Source organism: Xenopus laevis, chromosome 7L (genome assembly GCF_017654675.1).
Source record: "Xenopus laevis strain J_2021 chromosome 7L, Xenopus_laevis_v10.1, whole genome shotgun sequence".
Classification (NCBI taxonomy): domain Eukaryota; kingdom Metazoa; phylum Chordata; class Amphibia; order Anura; family Pipidae; genus Xenopus; species Xenopus laevis.
Window position 1 is genome coordinate 133380768 of NC_054383.1, and position 13663 is coordinate 133394430.

A 13663-nucleotide genomic window follows, 5' to 3' on the forward strand; every position below is an offset into this window, starting at 1 on the left:
TAACTGTAACAGGAAGAGATCAGCTGACCAGAAATACTGCAGCTCTAACTGTAACAGGTAGAGATCAGCTGACCAGAAATACTGCAGCTCTAACTGTAACAGGAAGAGATCAGCTGACCAGAAATACTGCAGCTCTAACTGTAACAGGAAGAGATCACCTGACCAGAAATACTGCAGCTCTAACTGTAACAGGAAGAAATCATCTGACCAGAAATACTGCAGCTCTAACTGTAACAGGAAGAAATCATCTGACCAGAAATACTGCAGCTCTAACTGTAACAGGAAGAGATCATCTGACCAGAAATACTGCAGCTCTAACTGTAACAGGAAGAGATCACCTGACCAGAAATACTGCAGCTCTAACTGTAACACGAAGAGATCACCTGACCAGAAATACTGCAGCTCTAACTGTAACAGGCAGAGATCACTTGACCAGAAATACTGCAGCTCTAACTGTAACAGGAAGAGATCACCTTACCAGAAATACTGCAGCTCTAACTGTAACAGGAAGAGATCACCTGACCAGAAATACTGCAGCTCTAACTGTAACAGGAAGAGATCACCTGACCAGAAATAATGCAGCTCTAACTGTAACAGGAAGAGATCACTTGACCAGAAATACTGCAGCTCTAACTGTAACAGGAAGATATCACCTGACCAGAAATAATGCAGCTCTAACTGTAACAGGAAGAGATCACTTGACCAGAAATACTGCAGCTCTAACTGTAACAGGAAGAGATCACCTGACCAGAAATAATGCAGCTCTAACTGTAACAGGAAGAGATCACTTGACCAGAAATACTGCAGCTCTAACTGTAACAGGAAGATATCACCTGACCAGAAATACTGCAGCTCTAACTGTAACTGGAAGAAGTGTTGGAGCAAAAGACACAACTCTGTCTGGTAATTGGCTCATGTGACCTAACAATTATGGTTTGTTGGTATGTTTGTGTGCACTGTGAATTGTACGATCTCAGGGGGAGGCCCTTATTTTTTAAAATGGCAATTTTCTATTTATGATTACCCAATGGCACATACTACTAGAAAAGTATATTATTATGAAAATGGTTTATTTACATGAAGCAGGATTTTACATAAGAGCTGTTTTATGCAATATCTTTTTTATAGACACCTACATTGTTTGAGGGGTATAGTTTTCCTTTAAGGGCTGTCCGGGTCAAAACTGCCTGCCCAGTTTTCCAAATTAGGAAAATCGGACAGGATTCCCTGTGATTGATGTGGTGATCGGCCAATCGGCGAGTCATATTTTTTGTGATTTTTTTTTTTTGCTAGTAATTATCAGAAAAACTTGAATTCTTTCTTTTAATAAATTACATGGCATTTGTGGTTTTAGAGTTTAATTGTGGTTTCAAAAAACTCTTAATACCACTAAAATTCGATCTTTAATAAATTTAATAAATGGGACTCTATAACTTTGCTCCATATGGCACAGGACTCGTGACCCAACCAATGTTCCTTATGACCCCCGCACCAACTGCCCACCAGTCGACCCTCGGATGCTGAAGAAAGGTGGCAGTTAACTATTGCAGGGTGAAATGATCAAGTATTAGAGCCCTAAGGGATCTCTGGAATTATTGACTGAAAAGGAATCTCTGGGATTAAGTGCTAGCCCTTGGCTATTCAATATTTCATAAGTTAACAAAACATGCAAAAAAGTGCATTATAACACCTCTGGGGATTCACTGAGATATTGCTGGCATAGGCAAAGAACACAACTATATATTTCCTCATCCCAGGCACTTTCTACATAGAGCAACATCTTCCCTGGAGTGTGTGGCCATCACTCGGGTCCTATTGGTAACGAGTTCTTGATTGAAAGGCAACAATGCAGTAACAAGAGCATTCTCTGGCTCCTCTCTTCATATAAATAAAGCAAACCAGAGCTTGTTCTTTTTGAGGAATCCCGTTTATACTGTAAATCTTTCTCTGGAGACATCACCATGGCCATGTTCTAGTGATGACGTGGCCAACAGAAACATAGAGGCTTCTCAGAGGAAAGAAATCTTGTCTTTGTTCACAGAAATGTCCAACAAATGTAAAAGATCTCCACGTCTTCGTTTGGCCACCTTTCTGAAGTCCAATTCATGTAGAGCAGCAGGAACTAAATGCACCATGCATTGGGCAACATCAGAAGAAGACTATGAAGATTTTCATTCATCCAGGTCATGGTATATCTAATATAAGTAATTAAAAAATAAATCACAGTAACTACACAGAATCAACACCTCTGTGGATTTCAGATGTCACCTTCCTGAAGAGTTACAATGTGCCATTGTGATTGGATTAGTGGAAGAATCTATATGCCGAGAACTTCCCACACCAGTCAGTTGGACTGAAGAAGCTGCTCGGATGAGTAGTGAGACGTCTTCAATAATTACTCAGCAAGTCCAGTTGTTTTTTTAATTACTTATATTAAATATCAGAAGACATTTTCTAATGCCTGGTCTATGAATCAGTCCGTGGTACCATAACATTTCTCAGGGATTATCCACTCAACATTCACAAATAATCATCTCGGACGTCCAAGTTCCTCCTGAAGTGACGTCAAGAGCAACGGTTACAGTGGCCACCGACCGACTTGAAAGACTGGCTCACGGGCCAGCTGGATGGATGTTTGTGGTTTGATGGATGGATGTTTGTGCTTTGATTCATGGATGTGTGTGGTTTTACCTCCATGGGGTCTACTGTGGAACCTTTGACCTCCAGGGGTCTAATTGAGGAGCAGCTGTGGATGCTTTCACTTCCCTATCTACTGAGAAGCTGAAACCTTCACTTTGTATTGACTAATTGCAGTCCTATATGATCATTGTGGCCTGTCAACTGTGTCCCATCCCCCCCATGTGCCGTAGACGGACAGTTGGAAAGTACAGTCAAAATTGGCTTGCCCAAACCTTTAGATCTAGTGCCTCCAGGCAAAAATGTTTAGGTGCCTCCATCTAAAGCTATGAGTCCACTCTTGTACATAGCACTGACAATGTGTCTCAGTACTACAAGGCAGTAAATAAAAGAAGGGTCCCTTCTGCCTGTCCCCAAAACCAAACATTAATAGTAGATCCCGCAGTCCCACCATCGGCTGACAGTGCTGGGATGTATATAGGCTGCCAGTCTGATGTTCCTGTTGTTACACATCCCACCCAAAGAACCGAAAATCGTAATCATCAGCTGGAAATACTCGTTACTGGATCCCTGTGCTTCACGTTACCAACACGACTATTTCTGGAAGACACATTTAGCTTCATCCCCTTACAAGAACACACATTCCTGTCTGCCATAATGCATCCACTCCTGGTTTACTACTTTATATTTATTTATTACTGCTTTATACTTATATATTACTGATATATATATATATATATATCCATTATCTGGAAACCTGTTATACAGAAAACTCCAAATTACGGATAGACGGATCTCCCATAGACTCCATTTTATCCAAATAATCCAAATTTTTAAAAACGATTTTCTTTTTTTTGTAATAATAAAACAGTAGCTTGTACTGGATTCGGCCGAACTCCCGAATCCTTCGCGAAAAAAATTCAGCAGAATACCCAACCGAATCCTAATTTGCATATACAAATTAAAGGGATACTGTCATGGGACAAAAAACATTTTTCAGAATGAATCAGTTACTAGTGCTACTCCAGCAGAATTCTGCACTGAAATCCATTTCTCAAAAGAGCAAACAGATTTTTTTATATTCAATTTTGAAATCTGACATGGGGCTAGACATATTGTTAATTTCCCAGCTGCCCCTGGTCATGTTACTTGCGCTCAGATAAACTTCAGTCACTCTTTACTGCTGTACTGCAAGTTGGAGTGATATCAGCCCCTCCCTTCCCCCCCAGCAGCCAAACAAAAGAACAATGGGAAGGTGAAATAGGGTGGATTCAACCAGACTGTTCAATAACTGTGCTTCCATCCAATGAAGCCAAGAGCACATAGGATAAGTCGTGATGAAGTCAAACGCAGTGGGTTGCTGCAAAATAAGTGCTTTTATTGAACACTACATGTTTCGAGCTGCAATAAAAGCACTTATTTTGCAGCAACCCACTGCGTTTGACTTCATCACTACTTATCCTATGAACAATGGGAAGGTAACAGATAACAGCTCCCTGTCATGCGATTTCCTTCCCCGCCTCTAATTTGCATATGCAAATTAGGATTTGGTTTGGTCGGGCAGGAGGTTTCCGATGAACCCGAATCCTGGCCGAATCCTGAACCAAATCCTGGATTCAGTGCCAGTAGCGTTCTTTGAGGGGGCGGGCCCTGGTGCGTGACGCGCATTTGGCCGCATTTTCAGCGGCGAACGGACTGCCGGGGGGCCCTGGCCCGCTTGCACCCCCTGCTCCCCCGTCAGTTCCGCCACTGTTCAGTGCATCCCTAATATATATATTATATATACACACAAGATAATCACATTACTGGTGCTAACTGAGGGGTGTGTACGCTTCCAGTTAACTTCCTTGTTTATTTAGTGTTTATATGATTTTCTAGGTATGAAGATCCAAATTACGGAAATATCCCTTATTTGGAAAACCCCAGCTCCGGAGTATTCTGGATAACAGGTCCCATACCTGTCAAATGTAATCTGTGTTCTTGGAACCTTTAAATTGTTGTACAGGTATGGGATCCGTTATCTGGAGACCCGTTATCCAGAAAGATCCAAATTACAGAAAGGCTATCTGCTATAGACTTTATTTTATCCAAATTTATTAAAATGATTTCCTTTTTCTGTGTAATAATAAAACAGTAACTTGTACTTGATCCCAACTAAGATATAATTAATCCTTTTTGGAAGCAGAACCAGCCTATTGAGTTTACTCAATGTTTATATGATTTTCTAGTACAGGTATGGGATCCGTTATCTGGAAACCCGTTATCCAGAAAGATCCAAATTACAGAAAGGCTGTCTGCTATAGACTCCATTTTATCCAAATTTATTAAAAGGATTTCCTTTTTTCTGTATAATAATAAAACAGTCGCTTGTACTTGATCCCAACTAAGATATAATTAATCCTTATTGGAAGCAGAACCAGCCTATTGGGTTTATTTCATGTTTATATGATTTTCTAGTAGACTTAAGGTATGAAGATCAAAATTACGGACATATCCCTTATTTGGAAAACCCCAGCTCCGGAGTATTCTGGATAACAGGTCCGATACCTGTCATTAAGAATCTATTTCGTGTTCTTGGAACCTTCAAATTGTTGTACAGGTATGGGACCTGTTATATGGAAACCCGTTATCCAGAAAGATCCAAATTACTATATCTGCTATAGCCTTTATTTTATCCAAATTTATTAAAATTTATTAAAATGATTTCCTTTTTCTCTGTAATAATAAAACAGTAACTTGTACTTGATCCCAACTAAGATATAATTAATCCTTATTGGAGGCAAAACCAGCCTATCGAGTTTATTTAGCAGACAGAGGGAGACCCCCAGACGCAAGGGGAGAATTCTAAGGGGGTGGACATCTACAAATGCTGTGGACATATTCCTAAATAGAACCATACTAACCCCTACATATTCGTCTAAGAAAAACAATATGGCAACTCCCAAACTTATCTATTAAAGCTCTATACAATTTGAGTATATATACAGGTCATGGAACTCCGTGGTGACTTCTAATATTTTATATCCTCATATTTTCCAACAAGGGGTACTTTATTTATTATAATACACAAGTTTTATTGAGTCATGTGACAAAAATGACATCACTACTCACCGCTTATAACCGATGACATCACTACTCACCGTTTATAAGGATATCATTTACAACATGTTCATGGCTTTTGTGTATTATATATATATATATATATATATATATATATATATATATATATATATATATATATATATCTATATATATATACACACACATGTTGTGAATGGCAAGTTAGACATGAATATTTATTCCGTGGGTGGGGCATTAATGACGTTTCTCGGTATTGCTAACATTGCCCTGACCTTGCAGAGAGCTCGTAGCTTCATGTCTCTCCTTCATAAAAATTCCAGGCCCTTTTGTATCGCTTGTCTCTCCAACACTGGATCCAACACGCTTCCCAGAACATGTTCTTCACAGATGTGATTCGTGGAAGCTTCTGAGCGTTCACCTTGAGTTCTACTGCCTCGAAGGGAAACTGAAACTGTCAGCAATTTTATTTGCTATAAATAATGGTACAATCTGATATATTGTTCGGTGCAAGGTTGACGTGGGACTGCTACTTAAAGGGGACCTAAACCCGCAATGGAAATGAATGAAAATGTGCTCATTGAGTGCAGTTTAGTTTTTAGTATTTCCTGAGATATTAACAGTTTTTAAAGGAGAACTAAAGCCTAACTAAAGAAGTAGCTAGAAATGTTGTACATTATGTTTTGTGCTTCTGTACCAGCCCAAGGCAACCACAGCCCTTTAGCAGTAAAGATCTGTGTCTCCAAAGATGCCCCAGTAGCTCCCCATCTTCTTTTCTGCTGATTCACTGCACATGCTCTGTGCTGCTGTCACTTACTGAGCTTAGGGAGCCACTCACAATATTCAGTACACATAGAATAGAAATGTCACAATATAAGGCTGATTAGTAATTAATACACATAATTACTACATGGCAGCACAGAAACCAGTGTAATTAGCATCAGAATTGAATAATCAGCAAACCTGTAGCATCCGCTTATATTACAGCCAGGGAAGCTCATCTTCTGCTGGATAATTAGTGACGAGCCCTAAGCTTAGCTTCTCAACAGCCAATCAGAGCCCACTGAGCATGTGAGTGTCACAGACACTTTCCAAGATGGTGACCCCCTGTGACAAGTTTGAAGTCCTGGATCATTGCTGCTATTGACAAGCTCAAACTTTAGCCTCGTGCAATAAGTTCACTATATAGAATATTAAATTTTCAGCCACATTCATTTTTAGGGTTCGGTTCTCATTTGAAGGCTTTTGACCCAATAGCCCTGATTTTTGCTGGTGGTAACCTGGCTGTTCATCTCCAAGGCTCACCTGTAGATTATAAAACTGATGACAGTAAAAGTTACGGTTAACACGTGGAAGGTACGGTGCAGTCACCCTTAGTTTTGCACTTTGCACCCTGCTCTCCATGTTAAATAATTGCTGCGGGTCTTGTTTTTGGGTTTAGGTCCCTTTAAATTTTGTCTTTTCTTATCCAGAAGACCATAATAACCAGCCGTTGGCACAATTGCTCCTTGCACGCTTGTCTTATACTATTGTTAGGGCTGTGGAAGCCTACTAGAATATGTGTGGTTTCTTTTGGTCATTCCCAAAAGTGGTCTAATTGTGACTTGTATACAATCCCATGGCAAACCAAAATGACTTTTATGATGGCCTTGGGATGCTAAACCCGGCCACATATGCAAGAGTTTGTTTTCTGCATATGGCGGTGAGCCAGTGATCCCAGTACATGAGGGCAGTGACCCAGTGACGCTCAATAGGCTTGTGAAGTCCTTGTCTTGACCTTGTCTCACATGCTCTCAGTCCTGACCCCGTTATCATACACATGCTCTTATCTATCACTGCTGACCACCCCAACCCCTGCTGGTGTCTCTCATCTTGCCCTACACTGCTGTGTTTGACTTTGGCTTTTATCTGGACCCTGACATTTACCCTAGAAGGAAGCACAATTTTAAGCTTGTAGGGCAGGTGTTCATTCCCAGTAGAGATCTGGTCAGCATTGTGTATAGCCTTTAGGAAACTGCCTCTAAAAAGCAGCAATGTCCCCTGATGGTACATGCACTTGCCCCAAAGGCAACAGCCTGAGCAATCTGAGCCACATCAAAAATCTGGTGCACAATGCATACCACAGTTTAGAGTCTTGCATCGGGTCGGGTACCCACGGAATACCCACAAAGAGGTTGGATTTCAGACATAAATTCCCCGATTCCTTGGCCGTGCGGGCAGTCCGCCGGTAATCTGGATGGGTACCCAACAAAGGTGCGGGCTTGATCCCTTCCACCCACCCACCCTTGTTTTTGTTTGGGAAATCACTTCTGGGCAAATGTGACATCACTTCCGGTTTCACATGTCCCCCGGGACGGAAGGTTAGCTGCCCGAATGTGGGTCGGGTAGCGGGAACACGTGGGTCAAAGTGCAGGTTGTGGGTACCGGTTTAAAAAAATGGACCCGTGCAGGACCCGTACCACAGTGCTGACGGGTGCAAGTCAATCCTGTACTTAACACTAAGCAGGCACCTAATCAACTATTTTTGGATTTGGCTGAATCTTGAACCCTTCATGAAAATGTTGTCTGAATTTCCGAATTCAATCCGAAGGGTGAAAGAGAACAGCCGTGGTTAAACATTTTTTGGCTTCTATGTTTGTGTGATGAAAAGTCGTGTTAATTTATGGATTTGGATTCTGTTTGTTTGGGCACTTGGATCCAGATGAATCTGAATCCTGCTGAAAAAGGCCAAATCCTAAACTAAATCCCAGATTCGGAGCATCCTTACTTAACATTTGCCTTAGGTGCATGAGTTATTGGAGCACAAAGAGCTGTTACCTGGGGCACAATCCCAGGGGCAAGGGGGCAGTTTGGAACCGCTGTGCTTTAGGGGACATTGTGGAATTAGTGCTAGTGATGGGCGAATTTATTCGCCAGCACGAATTCGCAGCGAATTTCTGTGTTTGTCTGCGAAAATTCATAGGCGTCACAGGAATTGACAGCGGGTTTAATTGTCGTCAGCGTCTAAATCACCGTTTTGCTAATTTTACACCCCAGTTTCACGGGAAATTTGTGAAGTTCGTGGCGGAACGAGACAAATTCGCCCATCACTAATTAGTGCCCAATTTTTGCACATTTGTTATTGTTTCTTTTACTTTATCCAGCAATAAATATATGGGTATAATGTATGTAAATGTTTATGAACAAAAGGAGGTACAAGAGATGATTAGGAGATGAGTTTCCTATTGATATGTGTATGTAGAGGGATGTTCCGCACACACTGTCTATTTAAGTGCAAATAAATGCAATTCTCAGTCCTTCTGGGCCGGAGATATTTCCTCCCCTAATGTATAGCTGCGTCATTAATGCAAGACATATATATGATCATTTCCTAGTGCTAAATGCAGCAGCCTCTCTACTGAAGGGAACGGGTAAGAGCAATGAGATGGGATCTGGGCTAAGTGCTTATTTACTCCCCTTACTATCCAATGCTGTGGGCTGGAGACAGCATTGATTCTGCATTGTTACCCAGCAACAGTGTCTCGGAGAAGGATCACAATCTGCTGACGCAGCACCTTAGGCCTCAGTAAGTGCAGCCCATAGAAAAGGCTTTTAGAGTCCGGTTTGCAGCAACATAATTTCCGATTTGATGGTGGTCGGCTGCCTGGTAGATCTAAGAACAGCACTCAATAGTAAAATCCAGGTCCCACTGAGATACACTCAGTTACATTGAGTAGGAGAAACGACAGCCTGCCATAAAGCAGTTCCATCCTAAAGTGCTGGCTCTTTCTGAAATCACATGACCAGGCAAAATGACCTGAGATGCACCTACACACCAATATTACAACTAAAAAATACACTTGTTGGTTCAGGAATGACATTTTATATTGTAGAGTGAATTATTTGCAGTGTAAACAGTGTAATTCAGAAATAAAAACTACATCATAAAAATCATCTTTTAACTTAACGGCTTCTATTAGTAACCCATGGTAACCAATTAGCAGTTAGCTTTCAGCAGTCTGATGCAGATAGAAGGATAAAATAAAGCATCCGATGGTTACTAGATGATTGTATCATAGTATCAATTTTGTTTGGTGTATTTCGGCTCTAACAAACCTCCTTTCCCGCCAGTGTCGTCCTGCTGGGCTGGGTGCGTAGAGGTGGAGTCAGAGACGGAAGCTGTGGTGGGACATGAGTTTAAGATCCGGTGCATCTCATGTAAGAAACGAGGAGAGACCAAAGCCATCACCTTCGTGGAGTGGTTCTTCAGAGCCAAAGATGAAGATGCATTCAGAGTGGTGAGTGTTTTTTTGTTTCTTTATTACGCCTCCCCCCCACCAGGAAATGTCGGAAAGGCTCATTTTAATCAGGAGGGACGAGGGTTAGATAATCTGGTAGATGAAGTCTATTAATGGGAATAAACAGAAACAGAATGGCCAGTTCTGTACTGAATGGCCCACAGAGCAGAAGAATGGATTCATGCTATTGGTCTGGGGACTGAATTTCTCCCTGTGTGAGATCCAGAGCTACTGTCATCATGCACAGTCTCCATCTTTTTCTTCTTACTGTCACCATCTTCTTTTTCTTACTGTCTCCATCTTGTCCTACTGTCTTCATCTTGTCCTACTGTCTCCATCTTGTCTTACTGTCTTCATCTTGTCCTACTGTCTCCATCTTGTCCTACTGTCTCCATCTTGTCCTACTGTCTCCATCTTGTCTTACTGTCTTCATCTTGTCCTTCTGTCTCCATCTTGCCTTACTGTCTCCATCTTGTCCTACTGTCTTCATCTTGTCCTACTGTCTCCATCTTGTCCTACCAATGTCGGACTGGCCCACCGGGATACCAGGAAAACTCCCGGTGGGCCCAGGTGTCAGTGGGCCTCTTGCTTCTAACCATTTGGCCTATTTCACGGTCATTCCCTATTTCTTTATGGGAACAAAGAGGCATAATAATGAAAGAGTAGAGTAGAGAATGTAGAGAAAAGAAGAATAAATAAGTTGAGTGAGGAGAGGAGGTATAGCAGTTTGGAAAGTGGGCCCTCAGCCTACGGTCTTCTGGTGGACCCATGGCATCACAGTCCGACACTATGTCCTACTGTCTACATGTTCTACTGTCTCCATGTTACCCTACTGTCACTAACAAAAATGGAATTATTATTATAAAAAATTCCAATACCACCTGTATAATTATTTCCATGATGGTGACAGCACTTGGGTTGAAACCTGCACTGGCTCAGGAATATTATTGGTACATCAGACTGCCCCCAAGCGGTGTTTGTACTGAACTACACATGTTTGCATTTACACTTGTTAAGAGAATAGTTCCCATTGATTTTGAGCAGATTTAATTTCAGGGGCAAAATTTCACCATTGCAGTTAGCAGTTACAACCAATAAGCAATTAGTGTTGATTTAACGGCTTTGAGTTTAAATTATGTAAGAAAAGGTCTCATTGATTGCTCTGGGTAACTAATATATCGGAAAGCTTCTCTACCTTCTCCCCACTGTGCCCCATCACTCTGTTGAGTGGTGTGTGGGCTCCAGAGTTGAACTTGAAGATAATAGGGGGCCTTTGGGTATGGAAATACAAGTCATGCTAATTGCTGTTTGGTTGCTATGGGTTACTAGATCTGGAGCAAAGATTGGGCCTTTTCTGGCTCTTCTATGCTGCCAATCTCATGTACGTTTGCCTAAAACCCTTCATTTTCTTGTGTTGCAGATCTATTACTACCAGAAAGACGCCCCGGATATCAAAGACGAACGCTATGGCAACCGCATCTTATGGAGCGGGAGCAACCACACGGAAGACCTACAGGACGTGTCCATACAGATCACAAACGTCACAATGGAAGACGCAGGAGAATACATGTGCAAGGTCAACCGAACCCTCGAATTTGAGAACCACTATTACAACGTCAATGTCAGCAAGTTCATCCAGGTCACGGTGGTGCCCAACGGTGAGTAGGAAATGGTTAAAGTGAACCTTATAAATAAGTTAATGTAAAATTGAGCACTTTTGCAATGTACATTCATTATTTATTTACTTTTGATTCCATGATATTAAGGGATACATGTACTGTTATTATGAACATTTTTTGTTATAACAGCGCCACCTGCTGGTCATTTTATGTCCAGTCTGATCACCAAATAGTCTAAGAAGTTGTCAGGAGAAAGAAAAAGGCTGCTCTGATGTTCTTCTGCTTAGGAAAGATTTGAGAAAGGTTTTTGAGAATTTTATTCCTAAGCAGAAGAACATCAGCCTCTTTCTTATTCCTGACAACTTCCTTGACTACTTGCTGGTCAAACTGGTGAGAAACTGACCAGCAGGTGGCGCTGTTATAACAAAATTCATTCATATTAACAGTACATGTATCCTTTAATATCTTGGAATTAAAACTAAATAAATAATGAATGTACATTGTAAAAGTGCTTAGAATAGCCCCCTCGTCAATTTTACATTCATTTATTTTTAAGGTTTATTTATCCTTTAAGGAGCCAAAGAGACATGCTGATCCTGTAACATAGAGATGAGTTGCACTAGCGGACAAATAACTGGACTTTATGTTTCTCCTTCTACAGCCAATCGGGACATCGCTTCCATAGTGTCCGAGATTATGATGTACGTCCTCAATGTGGTCTTAACAATATGGCTGGTGGCAGAGATGATGTACTGTTATAAGAAGATAGCAGCAGCAGGGGAAGAGACGGTGCCGGAGAATGCGTGAGTAGGAAAAGCATGGGGTTTGGGCACAATTCAGCAGGAACAGTCCCTAAATTTGCTCATAGTCTGTACAGAGAGATCCCATAAAACTATGGCAGCATAGGTATTCCCTGTACTAAGCACAATTCAGCAGGAACAGTCCCTAAGTTTGCTCATAGTCTGCACAGTGCAATATGTTGGCGCTATATAAATACATGTTAATAATAATAAAGAGAGATCCCATAAAACTATGGCAGCAAAGGTATTTCCCTGTACTAAGCACAATTCAGCAGGAACAGCCCCTAAGTTTGCTCATAGTCTGTACAGAAAGATCCCATAAAACTATGGCAGCATAAGTATTCCCTGTACTAAGCACAATTCAGCAGGAACAGCCCCTAAGTTTGCTCATAGTCTTTTTACCTTGGTCAGGGAGGCTCACAGTGATTTGCTTGTACCATGTTGTTGTTCCCACAGATCGGACTATTTAGCAATAACCGCTGAAAATAAAGACAACTGCTTGGGCGTGCAGACTCAGGAATAGCCCAAGCTTTGGCTTGTGACTCAGGATAGCCAGGTAAGTGCACTTATTCTTGGAAACTTTATATCGTAAGACAAAAGGAAATAGTGATAAGTGGCAATTTGCTCCTGACAGTTGGTTACAGTCCTGACCTCTCACACTTGGTTCTGTGCTACCCGTTCCAGCAACAGCTCTTAAAGGGCATATTTCCAATAGTTTCAGCCTATGCATTTGGGCTCCTAAGCCAGGGCTGCCCATTTCTAGTCTTTTATGAATCTACAGGCTGATCACAGACTAGCCTCACTTCCAATATCCAGCCTCTAAACCAGGGCTCCCCAATTTTTGTTTACCTGTGAGCCACATTCAAATGTAAAAAGAGTTGGGGAGCAACATAGACATGAAGAAAATCCCTGGGGATATCAAATAAGGGCTGTGATTGGCTGTTGGTAACCCTATATGGACTGGTAGCCTACAGGAGACTCTGTTTGGCAGTAGATATGGTTTTTTTGCAACTAAAACTTGCCTTCAAGCCTGAAATTCAAAAATAAGCTCCTGCTTTGAGGCCACTGGGAGCAACATCCAAGGGGCTGGTGGGCAACATGTTGCTCGTGGGCTACTGGTTGGGGATCACTGTTCTAAACCAACCACAACCCAAACTTCACTGACACTGGCCGCTTATCCTTTCTAACCCAAGGCTCACTCCCCTCCAAGATCTTATACGCTGTGGACTACAAACTCCCTGAGTAATAAGTT

The 13663-nt window shown here is 41.6% G+C and overlaps 1 protein-coding gene across 2 annotated transcripts in view; it reads left to right on the top strand.

The window, feature by feature from the left end:
* scn1b.L (sodium channel, voltage gated, type I beta subunit L homeolog) overlaps positions 1–13663 on the top strand; it is a 28584-nt gene that overhangs the window by 12010 nt on the left and 2911 nt on the right. For both annotated transcript variants that reach the window (XM_018226609.2, XM_018226608.2), the window contains exons 3-6: positions 9826–9992; positions 11413–11650; positions 12273–12414; positions 12868–12967. In XM_018226609.2, coding sequence (XP_018082098.1) covers positions 9826–9992; positions 11413–11650; positions 12273–12414; positions 12868–12934 — 614 coding nt within the window. In that variant the 3' untranslated portion in view covers positions 12935–12967. The remainder of the gene's footprint in view (positions 1–9825; positions 9993–11412; positions 11651–12272; positions 12415–12867; positions 12968–13663) is intronic.